Source organism: Terrapene carolina, unplaced genomic scaffold, assembly GCF_002925995.2.
Source record: "Terrapene carolina triunguis isolate 2854851 unplaced genomic scaffold, T_m_triunguis-2.0 Scaffold42, whole genome shotgun sequence".
In the NCBI taxonomy this organism is placed as follows: domain Eukaryota; kingdom Metazoa; phylum Chordata; order Testudines; family Emydidae; genus Terrapene; species Terrapene triunguis.
In genome coordinates this window covers 42,912,150-42,927,250 of record NW_020664393.1, presented here as the reverse complement: position 1 = coordinate 42,927,250, position 15,101 = coordinate 42,912,150, and the positions used below count along the sequence as shown (strand labels likewise).

The window sequence follows — 15,101 nt, the reverse complement described above, 5'->3', positions numbered from 1 at the left end:
GTCCCTTCCAATCTATATAATATGGAGATATACCTATCTCATAGAGCTGGAAGGGACCCTGAAAGGTCATTGAGTCAGCCCCCTGCCTTCACTAGCAGGACCAAGTACTGATTTTGCCCCAGCTCCCTAAGTGGCCCCCTCAAGGACTGAACTCTCAACCCTGGGTTTAGCAGACCAATGCTCAAACCACTGAGCTATCCCTCCCCCACCCCATAAAATTATATATTATAATCTAATATTGAAAGTATGTGGGATATCAGATTTGTACAAATACAAATCCAGTCAAATGGCTAGACATATATTACTCAGGGATTTATCCAATTTTGAGGCTCTTATTGTTATCAGAATGTATCCCTAGTTTATGTAATCTAGTTAGTTTCTGGTTATAAACGTTCTGCTTTCCACACCTAATGCCAGCTGTTCGCTACTGCATAAATTAGTCCTACAATCAATCACACATTTGATACCTGAGAGATAGAGAGTGAAATACATTTTTTTAAAAAAAGGAGATTGGAGGTGTGTGCAGTGTACATATTATACCACTAGTATAGATCTTTATGGTCCTTCTCACTCCCTATGTTCTCAGCTCCTCAAAGGTACTTTATACCAAAAATTCAGTCTGCTGAGTTGATTATTTTGTTAGTAGTGTATATTGTGTTATACAAAGCATATAAGAGCACCTTTTTAATAAGAAGCTATTTGCTATGTATTCATCCCAATATGCTAGTATATAACATATTTCTTTTTGATTTCCTGTAGATTCAGTCACTCAGCATAGGATATGTCCTCTGGAAAACTACATGTTCCAGCAATGAGCGAACTCAAGACCCTCCTTATGGTTGTGAGGAAATTAGTAAAGGTGTCCAGTTTTTGATTAAATAAGAAGCTGAACCAACAGTGAATAAAAGATTTTACAAAGAGACAGTAATGGGTTTTTAAATACAGCCAAAAGTTTGGTATAGTGTGGTGAGTCTCATCTAAGTGTCTGTCTAATGAAATCCTTTGATTAGCCTTTTGTAATAAGGTATTTGCCCAATAAAAATCCTTTTGCTTTGTATTTATTTGTACACTATGCAAGTCTTTGGGCCTAATTCTGGTCTCATGTACAAGCATTATACACTGGAGGCAACATTATCAAAAGCACCTAAGTGACTTAGGCTCCCAGGTCCCCTTTTGGACTTAAGAGCCTGTCACTTAGGTGCTTTTGAAAAGATTACCTTGGTATAATAATTCCAAACTTAAATACAAATGAGTCTGAAGACCGTTTTTAAGTGGGCACAGGGTTATGTCTAATTTTCTTTTAGAACTTAGTATGTAGTATATATTTAGATATAATTATACAACCTCATATTTATGGGATGACATATGAGCACCAGTAAAAGTAATGGATAATCAAATAATTTCACTGCAGCATATAACACATGCCTTTCAACCCCATTCCTCCCCTCAGAGAATTGTTAAACTAAGACAATAGAAATTCTGTACTAAAAATAAAAAATTCCAAGCAAAAATCACAGAGCTAACAAGATACATACTTCATAAACATCACCATTTCATCGCACTGCTCTAGTTCTCTCTTGTATTTGTGCACTGAAGCTGAGATTTTCAAGCTACACAGGGATTTGGATGCCCAATTTTCATTAAAATTGATAGTGATCCAAATTGCCTAGGTTGCTTTGAAAATCTCAGCATCGTTATCTAGAGTGGAAGTTTTTTGAGGCCAAGAACTTTGTCTTCGTATCTGCCCTGTAAATATGTAACACACACAATGATAAAAACACTAAGGATATGGTTACGCTATGGCTTACGTGGACATAAGTTGTGTTACCCAGGGATGTGAATTAGCCACCCCCCTGAGCGACATAACTTATACTGACTCAAATGTCAGTGTGGACATAACATAAGAATGCCCATACTGGGTCAGACCAATGGTCCATTTAGCCCAGTATCCTGTCTTCTGACAAAAAGCAACAGAGGGTCCTGTGGCACCTTTAAGACTAACAGAAGTATTGGAGCATAAGCTTTCATGGATGAATGCCCACTTCATCAGATGCAAGTAATGGAAATTTCCAGAGGCAGGTATAAATCAGTATGGAGATAACGAGGTTAGTTCAATCAGGGAGGGTGAGGTGCTCTGCTAGCAGTTGAGGTGTGAATACTAAGGGAGGAGAAACTGCTTCTGTAGTTGGATAGCCATTCACAGTCTTTGTTTAATCCTGATCTGATGGTGTCAAATTTGCAAATGAACTGGAGCTCAGCAGTTTCTCTTTGGAGTCTGGTCCTGAAGTTTTTTTGCTGTAAGATGGCTACCTTTACATCTGCTATTGTGTGGCCACGGAGGTTGAAGTGTTCTCCTACAGGTTTTTGTATATTGCCATTCCTGATATCTGACTTGTGTCCATTTATCCTCTTGCGTAGTGACTGTCCAGTTTGGCCAATGTACATAGCAGAGGGGCATTGCTGGCACATGATGGCATATATAACATTGGTGGACATGCAGTGGTCAATGCCAGGTGCTTCAGAGGAAATGAACAGAACAGGTAATCATAAAGTGATCCATCTTCTATTGCCCATGCCTAACATCTGGCAAACAGAGGCTAGGGACACTTCAGAGCATGGTTTTGCATCCCTGCTCATCCTGGTTAATAGCCATTGATGGACCTATCATCCATGAACTTATCTAGTTCTTTTTTGAACCCTGTTATTGTCTTGGCCTTCACAACATCCTCTGGCAAAGAGTTCCACAGGTTGACTGGTTGTTGTGTAAAGAAATACTTCCTTTTGTTTTATTGCTGCTTATTAATTTTGTTTGCTGACCCCTAGTTCTTGTGTTATGAGAAGGAGTAAATAACTCTTATTTACTTTCTCCACACCAGTCTTGATTTTATCACCCCATCATATCCCTCCTCGGTTGTCTCTTTTTCCAAGCTGAAAAGTCCCAGTCTTATAATCTCTCCTCATATGGAAGCTATTCCATATGCCTAATCATTTTTGTTGCCCTTTTCTGTACCTTTTCCAATTCCAATCTATCTTTTTTGAGATGGGGCGACTAGATCTACACAGAGTATTCAAGGTGAGGGCGTACCATGAATTTATATAGAGGCAATATGATATTTTCTATCTTATCTATTTCTTTCCTAATGATTCCCAACGTTTTGTTAGCTTTTCTGACTTCTGCTGCACATTGAGTGGATGTTTTCAGAGAACTATCCACAGTGACTGCCAGATCTCTTTCTTGAATGGTAACAGCTAATTTAGACCACATCATTTTATATGTCTAGTTGGAATTACGTTTTCCAATGTGCATTATTTTGCATTTATCATCATTGGCCATGGTGCATTATGTGTAATCATTAGCTGAATTCATGTTATAAAATATAGATTCTTATGTTAACAACAACATTGACACTGGATGAGAGGAAAGCAGCTAAAACTGTCTCCACTAGTCTTCAAATACTGTATATGTCTTTTATATTGGAATTAAAACTGAGAAGCGTTATCTTTTTAGACTGAAATGTGAATAAAAGCAACAATAAGACTGCCATTAAGGGAGAATATTAAGACTCCCAGAAGCTACAAGACACACATTAACAAGAAAAAATTACACACTGGTTTCCGTTTGCATGTCCACAAGCCCTTAAGTCAGTCAGTGCTACTGTGCAGTATTGTTCACTATAGCAAATTGCATATTAGGATCGTTGCTGAAATCAAAGAGAAAAGAAATGTCCCTGACTCCAGATCACAATGTCATCCACTCATGAGAGCTTTAACTGAAATTTGACTCCTGTGCTATTCAGTAACTGTTCTCCATGACTGTTCAACGTCAATTGAACATAAGCATGTATTTAAGTGCTTTCCGGAATTGGGTCCCAAACAATCAACTGGCAGATAGTGGCTCACCCCTCCTCGCACCCTGCATCGTTCTAAAAGGGTTTCTTCCAAAACAAAATAGGGCCTAAAACATCATCTTTACAGCCCCAGTGGCTAATAATACAAGATTGACTGAAGAGTGTTTTGATGGCAAGAGTGGAAACTAATGGTAGGTGGGTGGATTGGGCATTTATTTCCTTGCAAGCAGTTTTAGATTATAAATGCCTTTGGGCAGGATATAGAGTGGATAACAAGCCTGTAAATGGCTACATTGTTGCTAATATAGGAGCCATCTGTTGTGGATTTATTAAAGCACAGATTTGTTTAGCTACTTTTATGTTTTTATTTTCCTGACTCATCCAGAGGGGCCACATTTTGGAGGTTATTACTTTTTAAATAAAAATGCTTGTAAAATGTGTTATGTAGCTTAGTGTTCTATTTATGGTTCCCGTATAAGAAACTCCTGTGTCTTAATGAAACAGTACCCAGGATGACTGCATCATCTGGAAAGGTACTATCAACAGATTCTGAGCCAGAAAGCCATTATTAATTCTAAAGCTTGTTTCTCTGTGAAGGCACTTAGGATCTCAGTAGCAAAAGGATTTTTAATTAATATTTCTGAGTAAGAAGAGTGGCAGTCAGTGAAGTTTGGTTTGTATCGTTTCCAAAGCATGATCGGAGGTGTCACAGAAACACTAACTCGGCTGAATAAGCTAGAATCCTGTGGTCAAGAAAAGTTAACAACTCAGAAATAGAAAGAAGTCTGGCTGAAAACTGGAGAATATGGAAGTTTGAGTGTCTGTGGTAACTGGAGTCTGGTTTGTTCATTGAAAGGGCGAATAACAGGTTAACAAATTGCAAGCTGTGTACCACGTGTGTTAAGCAGTGATTTTTTTTCTCTTAGTATTATTCTCCATTTTTAGTTCTTCTTATGGTGAGAGTAACCGGGTGATTCTTCTGGAACGTTATCTGCATAGTACAAACATTCAACCTTATGGTATTTTAAAGCTTTAGGTGGGAACTAGCAGATGGTATTTTAAACTTGTTAGCTATGCTTTCTGTATAGAGCTCTTACTGGGAGCTGGCAAAGCAGAACATAGTTCTGTTGTTGGCCTAGATATGAGACAGTGCTCTGGCCTCTAACTGGCAGCTTAAACTCTTGCTCAAGGCTGCGGAGTTGATGGGGTACCACTAACGGGGTACCAAAGGTTTGTTTGAAGTTTCTGAAGTGGCTTTCCTTTGCAGAGAGGCATTATCTGGTGGTTTGCAGCGTGTTGCTGGAGAGCCAATGCCCCAAAGCACTATCTGATAATTGTTGTGCAGAGGCCTATTCTCTAAATTGTACAAAGTAACAAAAGTCCAACTCTGCCTGTTACATAAAATGGCTTTTAAAAGTCAGCAAAAATTAAATACAGAATGAATTAGTCCAAACAAAGGTCTCATCCAGGACTATGTCAAGATTGTGAGTGGTAAACAAAGGAGAATGGAATGGGAAATTATTGGACCAAAATTGGAGTGTCAGAAATTAGGCCTAATTGGTGGACAAAATAATGAGAGGGTGGCCTATACTACCCACCAGCCCTTTTTGCCATCCTTAAAAAAGAAACTTTGGGAAGGGAGGATCAAAACACCTGGGATAGCTGGACTGAAAGAAGCAAGTTTCACCATCATGGCTGCCACCCCCACAAGTCTCCTCTGTAACTGATTTATGTGTTCCTAATTAGTAGTTTAAAGATAAGGAATAGCACCGAACTGAACTCTTTATGGTTTGATCCTGCAGGGGGGTTAGAGATCATTTAATTTAGTTATTCCTTTTTTTCCCCCCCTTTAATATTTTTTAAAAATATTTTAAATGCTAGGGGGCCAAAGTCTCTGTACTCAAAACTCAAACCATATTTAACTGGTTAGTGTTGGACAGGGACAGGCTCATGTTAACACCTTTGACTCTCTGGGCCCATTTATGCCATCAAATTTAACATGACATAGTTTATGGTACATTGCTAGGAAATCAAAATCTGGGGGTTGTACCAAATAGTTTTATGGTTACTATACAGCTTTCAACTTCAGTCTTCTCAGACTGTGAGGGTGGTTTCTACTGTGTGGATAGCACTTCAAGTATCATTAAGGAGATCTGAGGAGTTTTATTTAAAAAAGATTCATCACTTGCCAAAATGTTAGTATTTCTTTATCCAGTGAAAATAAGAAAATGGTTTCACGTGTGTATTTTCCAGCTCTGTGCTGCTGGTGAAAATATGTTTTCCTCCTCTTCATGGGTGCACTCAGAGGTTGGTGTTGCAGGCCAAGATGAGTTTATGGGTTATTGTTGTTATTGGGTTTTGGGGGGGGGGGGTTTGACAGATTTGTATGAGACCATCTTATTATGGTTCTGAAAAGACACAGAAAGTGAATTGTTGAAGGAAGTGCTTTGCCCTGAGTTGTTCAGGATGAAATGCCCAGAGGGGCCTGATGTCTGCTATAACCCCCCCATTGTGACATGATCTTTTAATAACAGGCAAAACTCCTGAACCTGGAACTTTGAATCTCTCCAGTAAATAACCAGCTTCTGAGGCAGGTGAGACTTCTATAGATGCTACCCTTTAAGTGGTGGCAATCAAAACTTCATCATCTGATATAAAGTGAAATTGTTAAAGAAATATAGTTACTTTAACATTATGACCAGTGGAAATTAAATTTTGTCTCGTGGATAAACCTGAAAAAGCAGCTTTTCAATCTGAGAATTGTGAACTTCAATACATATTAGGTACAATGTGTAGAAAAGGAGACAGTAATAAGCTTACTCCATGCTGTTGCACACTGAGAAATTGTCTACTGATTCCAAAGATGACATCATGTCTAAATTATAATGCAGGATGTTTACATCTAAATATCAAAAGATCACAGACTGAAACACAGGGTAAACAGGGAAGAATTAGCCTTGACAAAGGTGGGAGAACTTCCTTTACATAAGGATGTCGCACAGACCCTGCTAACAGAGAATGAGGACTTGTCGGCAAAAGGGCAGGTTCATTCACATGGGTGCATGTGTATACACATACTCTCTTTTGCTTAAATCAAAAAGAATTATAACCAGTATATCCTATTCTGTCAGGCCCCACCCTCTCTTCATTCAAATTGCTCCAAAACCCCATTTTTTCCTTAATGCCCACAAAATTCCATGATCGTCTGTCACTCAGTCCTATAATCCTGGCTCCATCTTTGACTCATCCCTCTCCTTTGAATCTTACCTCCAGATCATGTCTAAATCTTGTCCCTTCTTGCACAGCATCTGTAAGATCTAATCTTTCCTCTCTGTCAAAACGCTTGTCCAAACCCTGCTCACTGGCCTTGGTATCTGGAATTGCTCCCCACTCAAGTCCAGTTGAAATGATGCTGTTTAAGATCATTTTTCTGGGCTCATTGCTCTGACTTTGCTGTGAGCTCACCCTTTAAAGTCCCTCTTACTGGCTCCCTTTCTTCCAATTTATCAGAGACAAATTTCTTGTCCTTACTTACAAAGCTGTCCACAGTTTAGTCTGACCCTATCTACCTGGCCAGTTTCTTTATCGCAGGTCACCTCCCATTTTTGCTCCACAAGGATGCCAACCTTGATCACCTGATTCTCTGCTTCTCTGACAAGCGCTTTCTTACACACCACTTCTTGTGCCTAGGAGCAGTTCCCTAATCCTTAGAGCCACCACCTCCTTCAAGTCCCTCCTTAAAAATCAGTTCTTCCTTAATGCAGACAGTAAACTGCAACCTGATAATGGCTAGGCAGGTGGAGAGCTGTAATCAGTGCTACTGACTGGCTAAGAATTGTGCACATTCTGTTAGATCAGTTGCCTTGTCTACCCCATTCTCACCCCCCATGACTTGTTTGTATTCTCTGCCTGTTATGTCTTGTCTTTTAGATGGTAAGCTCTTTGGGGCATTATTATTTGTTTTTACAATACCTACTGTGATGGGATCCAACTTGGTTGTTGCCTTTAGCCACAACTGCAATATAAACGTTGAAAAATAATAGAAGACATTTACTATATATTTTCTAAAATAAACTGTTAAATTACCTCCTCTTAATTAGCACTTCTTGTGTCGTCTAGAATGTAAACTCTTTGGGGCAAGACTGTCTTTATGTTTGTACTTTGTACAGTTCTATGCCTGTTTTCAGCACGTAATAAATAATGCTGTAAGACTGTATTCTATCCCAATGAGGCTTTGTGTAGTCTCATGATATATACACCTAGAGATTTCACTTTATATCAGATGATGAAGTTGTGATTGCCACCACTTAGCATCTATAGAAGTCTCACCTATCCCAGGTGCTGCTGACTCACTGGAGAGATCCAAAGTTCCAGGTGTTTTGCCTGTTGTTAAAAGATCATGTCACAATGGGGATGTAGCAGACATCTGGCCCCTCTGCTTAACCTTTAATTGAATTTTCTCCCTGTTTTTTATCTTGCATATGTCTGGTTGTATTGAAGGGAACTTTTTCAAATGTTGACTGCCATTTGGGGTAAGTACTGCAAGACATTTTTTGGTGGGGAGGGTCAGAAGGAAAGCCACCCTTCAGATTTTGATGGCTCAGAGTGGAGACATAGGTATCCTTCTGCTTTAGTCACTCAAAGTCAGGGGCACAGAAAGCTCAATCAGAAGAAGTGCTGTAGAGTGGTCACTTGAGTCCTGGAATAAACCTAAAGACAAAGAATGATGTGCATGGGGGACTGAAAGTGAATTGACCTGTAACACTCTGGATGCTAAATGAAGATGTGTCTGTCCCTACACTGAGTAAACTGAACCAAAGTCTGAAATTCTGCATCTTAACTTTTAGATCGAGAAAATTCAGGGGCATAAGTTATAACAGACAATTCTAGCAGCAACATAGTGCATTTCTTAATGACAGTGGGGCAAATTCAGACCTGCTCTGAATTTAGCCCAGTATGTTACTGCATAGGAAAACCAAGACATTTGAGACCATTACAATAAACTGTAACTTACATGTACTTGACCTTTGTGAAGAGGTTTGAAAGAGTTAATTCTTATGCCACTTTTAATGGACACTTGAAGAAATCTGATACACCCCCATTGATGGTTGAATCTCCCAGAATAACTTTTAAAATTCACACCCATTTGAAACTCTCCTGACTAGAAATATGCTTTTTGGACACTCTCGCCATCATATTTCAGTAATACACAAAGATAGCCATTTCAGAAGTTTGGAGACAGAGCACTTCCTCTTTAAAGAACAGAATTTATATTTTTCCAGACATTGCCCAGGCAACACAGGCTTGAATAAAAAAATTGTCACTAAAAGCAGAGTTCTCTAGTCTGGGAATCAATGCTGTTATTTTGTTCCCAGCTAAGTTCTGTTTCTTGCTTAATAAAAAGAGGAATGTCTCTAATGACTGTAATGATGCTGAACATTTTGATGCCCCACATAAAAGAGATGGGATGCAAATAATGGAGTCTAGACTTTTAGAAAGGTGGAGGTGGGGGGCGATTCTGTTTTCCATGTTTTTTTCATTTCCACATTTGGGTATCTCTTGAAGATAGTTATTCAATTGAATCTACAGGTCCATAATTAAGGAAGTTACTGAAGGATTTTGGGGTGCAAATTTGAATCCAGAAAGACCTCAGACTCTTGAAGATTTCAATGGTAACACTCTGACACAGTTTAACTGACAGCTAGAATCATAGTACCTTATTTATAATAAAAATAAAAAGCAAAATAAAAATGTGGAACTATTAAGACAAATGCTAAACATCACCATTCAATTATGTTACCTTGTCAATTTCCACACCCTCTTCCTTATGTTTGTTCATTGTCTATTTAAGTGGTCTCTCTGGACTGTAAGGACTTTGGGGTCTGGAGGTTGTCTTTATATCCATCTCTAAAGTGCTTGGCACTCTACTTATGCAATACAAATAATGTTAAATCAGACAATTGTACATGTATAAAATTATTATCACTAAACTTTTACATTTATAACTTAATATACATTGTTTGGAATGTGGCAGACTTAACTTGCTATTAGAAGCTTAAGTTTGCATCTCCTGACTTTTGTGTGTGCAAATTTGCAACTTTATTGTAGTTTTTGCAGCAATGTGGTTAGAGCATATGACTGACAGGTGTTCTGTGTCCTATTCCTGATTGTGCCACTGGCTGTCTGTGTGACTTTGAGGAAGTCATATATGTTCTCTGTACCTCAGTTTATCCATCCATACAATGAACTTAATTATCGTGCTTGTAAAGTATTTGGAGATCTTTGGATGAAAAGCATTACTGAAGTGCACTGACCTTACTGTTACATTAACACACGTTTCCTGTAACTGCAGCATGGTGGGGTGTTTCTTTTGGGATTATTTGTCATTAAATGTGTATTTATGATTAAATTAATATTAGGGCTGTTGATTAATCGCAGTTAACTCACGTGATTAACAAAAAAAAAATCACAATTTAAAAAATGTATCACAGTTAATCGCACTGTTAAACAATAGCATACCAATTGCAATTTATTAAATATTTTTGGATTTTTTTTACATTTTCATATATATTGATTTCAATTACAACATAGTATACAAAGTAGACAGTGCTCACTTTATATTGTTATTTTTATTACAAATATTTGCACTGTAAAAATGGCAAACCAAAGAAATAGTATTTTTCAATTCACTTCATACAAGTAGTATAGTGCAATCTCTTTATGGTGAAAGTGCAATTTACAAATGTTGATTTTTTTGTTACATGACTGCACTCAAAAACAAAACAATGTAAAACTTTAGAGCATACAAGTCCACTCAGTCCATTCAGCCAATCGCTCAGACAAACAAGTTTGTTTACATTTATGGGAGATAATGCTGCCCGCGTCTAATTTACAGTGTCACCTGAAAGTGAGAACAGGCGTTCACCTGGCACTTTTGTAGCCGACACTACAAGGTCTTTACGTGCCAGATATGCTAAACATTCGTATGCCCCTTCATGCTTTGGTCACCATTCCAGAGGACATGCTTGCATGCTGCTGACACTCATTAAAATAATAATGCAAGAATTAAATTTCTGGCTGAATTCCTTGGGGAGAATTGTATGTCTCCTACTCTGTTTTACTCACATTCTGGCATATATTTCATGTTATAGCAGTTGTCATAAACATACAGTTAAGGGTTAATTCCTCTTTTACCTGTAAAGGGTTAAGAAGCTCCCATAACCTAGCTGACACCTGACCAGAAGGACCAATAAGGGGACCAGATACTTTAAAATCTGGAAGGGGGAAAAAGTCTTTTGTCTGTGCTGTGTGTGTGCTTTTGCCGGAGACAGGGAAAGAAGGAGCCATCCCACTCCCATAGGGTAGTGAATATTTAGAGAAGGAATGTATTAGATTACTTTTATTTTCTTGTTTGTGAGTACTTTTGCAAATAAGAGGAAGGATAAATTTGGGTTCTTTGTATAACTTTAAAGTTTTGCCCAGAGGGAAACCCTCTGTGTTTTGAGTCTGATTGTCTGTGAGATTATCTTTCATTCTAATCTTACAGAGGTACTCCTCTTACCTTTTTTCTTTAATTAAAATTCTTCTTTTAAGAACTTGATTGGTTTTTCATTGTTTTAAGATCCAAGGGTTTGGATCTGTGTTCACCAGGACTAAGTGGTGAGGGGATATTCTCAAGCCTTCCCAGGGAAAGGGGTGTAAGGGCTTGGGGAGGATTATTCTCAAGCCTGCCCAGGAAAGGGGGGTTAGGGACTTGGGAGATATTTGGGGGAAGGCAGAGTTCCAAGTGGCTCTCCCTAAATATTTGGTTAACGCTTGGTGGTGGCAGTGTATTGTTAACCTAAGCTGGTAAAAATAAGCTTAGGGGGTCTTTCATGCGGGTCCCCACATCTGTACCCTAATGTTCAGAGTGGGGAGGGATCCTTGACAGCAGTCTTGGATGATGACCCAGCACATGTTCATTTTAAGAACACTTTCACTGCAGATCTGACAAAACGCAAAGGTACCAATATGAGATTTCTAAAGATAGCTACATCACTCAACCCAAGGTTTAAGAATCTGAAGTACCTTCCAAAATCTGAGAGGGATCTTGGTCAGATCGAGGAAAACATTAGTGTCTACTTATTTGCACATGAGTTATCACCTTTTCCCTTTAATGATGTCAGCTAAGTGGAGCTAATTTTTGCACCCAAAAGAAAGCTGATGGAATTCCATTTAAATTGGCTTTCCTCTCTCCACTAATTCTTTTTTCATCTGGTGTCTCACTCCCATTGGCTAGATAAAGGAGAATTTCCTTCCACAATAGATGGCCTGTGGTGTCTCATCCCTTCCCAGTACCACTCACCTTGTGGGCTGTCTCCTCATAAAAGAGGAGTCTATAATTGCAAAATGTTCAACACAAACTCCAAGTCCTACCATTCTAACTAATTGCTGGGAGAGTCATACTACTTATTTTCTGCCCTGAATTTTCAGTGACTGGCACTAAAGTTTTACTTTACTATTTTTAATAGGTAGAGTTGATTTTTAGAATGTATGGGGTTAGTTAAAATGGTCCTCTACATCAGTGGTCTCCAAAGTGGGATGCATGCACCCCAGGGGTGCGCAAGAGGATCCTTGGGGATGAGCGGCAAGAGGAGCGCTTTTTTTTTTTTTTTTTTGCTTAGTCTTCAGTTCGGGCAAAAATGGTAGAGCCAGCACGGCAGGGGTACGTGCTCAAAAATTTTTTACTGATAGGGGTGCGTGATCAAAAAAAGTTTGGAGACCACTGCTCTACATAGTAGACAGCTGCACCCACAAGGGGTGGTTTGCTTGCAGTTGGTCCTTGTGAATCACTCAAATCTCACTAGTGGCTCCTAGTAGCTGTATGTTCACTGAGACTTTGAGACCTTGAGACTTTGCTTTGGCTTGCATACTAAACCTAGTGAGGGTAGCTAACGGTAAAAGCAGCCAGTGAAAGGGCATATCTGGCCTTCCGACTGCACGAAGTCTCCTATGGTGAATCTGACCAAAAAACAACTTCTAAAGTATTATAATGACAGAAACAGTGCTGGAACAAACCAGTGGATAGCTTAGAGGAGTGTTGCAGATGGACTATGATACACTGGTCAGCACAACCAAGGAGTGAACACGTGGTGAATACTAGCCCATAGAAACTGAATGAAGAATGGAAAGAGAAACAAAAGCATGTCAGTTCTGTCATCGCCAGACAAACAAGGGAAATTCACCACTCAGAAACTGAGGTGGGATGAAAAGTCTGAGATCAGAACGACCACAGCAACTTGCAGAAACAAACAACTGGATAAGTGAACAGTGTAAAGATGAACAAAGCCATGAAGCTGGTACAAGACAAAGTGGTGGAAAGACTTCATTTGGCCCCATCATTGCTGCTGAACTAATGGACGCAAATAAAAAAAGAACCGTTGATTCTCATGAATATATGGGGGAAAGTGAAGTATATACTGTACCAGTATACTGGGAGAATACCTCTCCTTTGAAAAATACCTAATGTTGTCTCAGATAGTGCCTGGAGCAGTATATATATTGCTGATAATGAGGCAATAAATGGCTGCACTAGTGTCAATTAGGAAGCCCTATGGTAAGTCAGTCTGTTAGAACACAGGACTATCTAACTCCCTTTAAGCCTGTTTTTAGTTTCTTTAGAAGATTGTGGAGCTGTTGGGAGAAATGCAGAGATATTAATAAAATGATTCTATACACTGAGGTACTTTGATAGAGAGAAAAATATATTTTTATTGCAAACATATTTATATAAACATATTTGTGGGTGAACTCCTAACTCTTGCTCTTTTCAAAAGTAGAGGAGACTGAAACTAGAACCATTTACTCACACTAACTTGTGGGGAAATAAGGGGTGAGACAAGAGTTAGATAAAATGGGACATGGACCAGAACCATGTTGACTTTGCAGAACAAAAAACCTAAGCAATGAGGTTTTGCCAAAGGCTAACCCACAGCAAGTAGTAACCAGCTTGCTCTAAAATAGAGATGGACCACACCATCATTTATTCAACTCTCCCACATTTTCCCAGTTTGGATAAAATAGAACCTGAATCCAAGCCAGCACAGGTTTGGGCTTTGATTGTGCAAAACTAAAACTTACCACAACTTGGTTCATCTGTACTTCAGTGTTAATAGTGCAAATATAGCTGTGATGGGCTCATTCTTTCCAAAATGGGAGCCAAATTCTGCTCTGTTACCTCCATTGACTTCCAGACCGGCCTTCAGTGCTTAGTGGTAGCATAGTCAGCTCTGGGATGAGCCTAAGCTAGAAGATAAGAGAGAAATATTATTGCCGCGAGCCATAAGGGTGACCCATCAAGCCAAGCAAGGCTGCTAAGACAATGAAAATGGTCTTAATGTTAAAGATAAAAATCATTTGCATTTTAAAAGAAAACATATAAAAATAGATTTGTTCCAACTTCACTTATCTGCTAACTCCTGAGTTCAGGGTTCTATTTCTCCTCCCTTCCAGTACTTACTGACACCACAGCCATCTCAGACAGCCCAGGGAGCATTCTGGGGCCCCAGCATAAATACAATAACACAAATTTCAACATTATGACTTCACTGCAGGATCAAGCAGGAAGAGAAGATTGGCCTAGAACAATAATAATCAGATCCATAGCACACTTTTTCATCTATACTCATTGAAATATTTTATAAAAACCCTTTTCTGACACAACCATCAAAAATAGAAAATGACGCACACAAAAGGTGAATGTCTTGTTTTAAGTATAGGTGGGTCCAAATTAGGACCCCAGATCCAATCCACTTCACCCAAACTTTGGGACAGTACAGATCTACATGGGACTTTGCATCTCGCTCTTATCTCTAAAATGGGCCAAACTGAAACTCCCTGATCCAAATGCTACCCTCAAACTTGGGGAAAGTTTGACTCCAAATCCAAACTTCACTGATCACAAAATCTCTAGTTTTAAATTTCAGATATTTGAAATCTACCTCCCAAGAATGAAAGTTCCTGATCTAAGACACCTACTTACTGACACTTGTGTGTCTCATTTTTGGGTACATATAAAGGTTGATTGGTAAATACTAATGTGATAAGTGGGCCTACAAATTTACTCTAATTGTGAGCTCAGCTGTAAAAAGTATGTGAAAATTTATAAAATGTCACAATAACCTATAACAACAAATGTTAATGGGAAAGGGAGAGACAGACTGAATTAGGCTTTTTTTTTTTTTTTTTTTTTTTTTTTTTTTTTTTTTTTTTTTT

At 38.8% G+C, this 15,101-nt stretch overlaps 1 protein-coding gene across 1 annotated transcript in view; it reads left to right on the top strand.

The window, feature by feature from the left end:
- Window positions 1-976, top strand: part of MCPH1 (microcephalin 1) — a 226,286-nt gene extending 225,310 nt beyond the window's left edge. Inside the window, exon 14 of the mRNA XM_024223031.1 lies at window positions 760-976. Within this exon, the coding sequence (XP_024078799.1) occupies window positions 760-815 (56 nt within the window). The 3' untranslated portion in view covers window positions 816-976. The remainder of the gene's footprint in view (window positions 1-759) is intronic.
- Window positions 977-15,101: the final 14,125 nt, after the last annotated feature.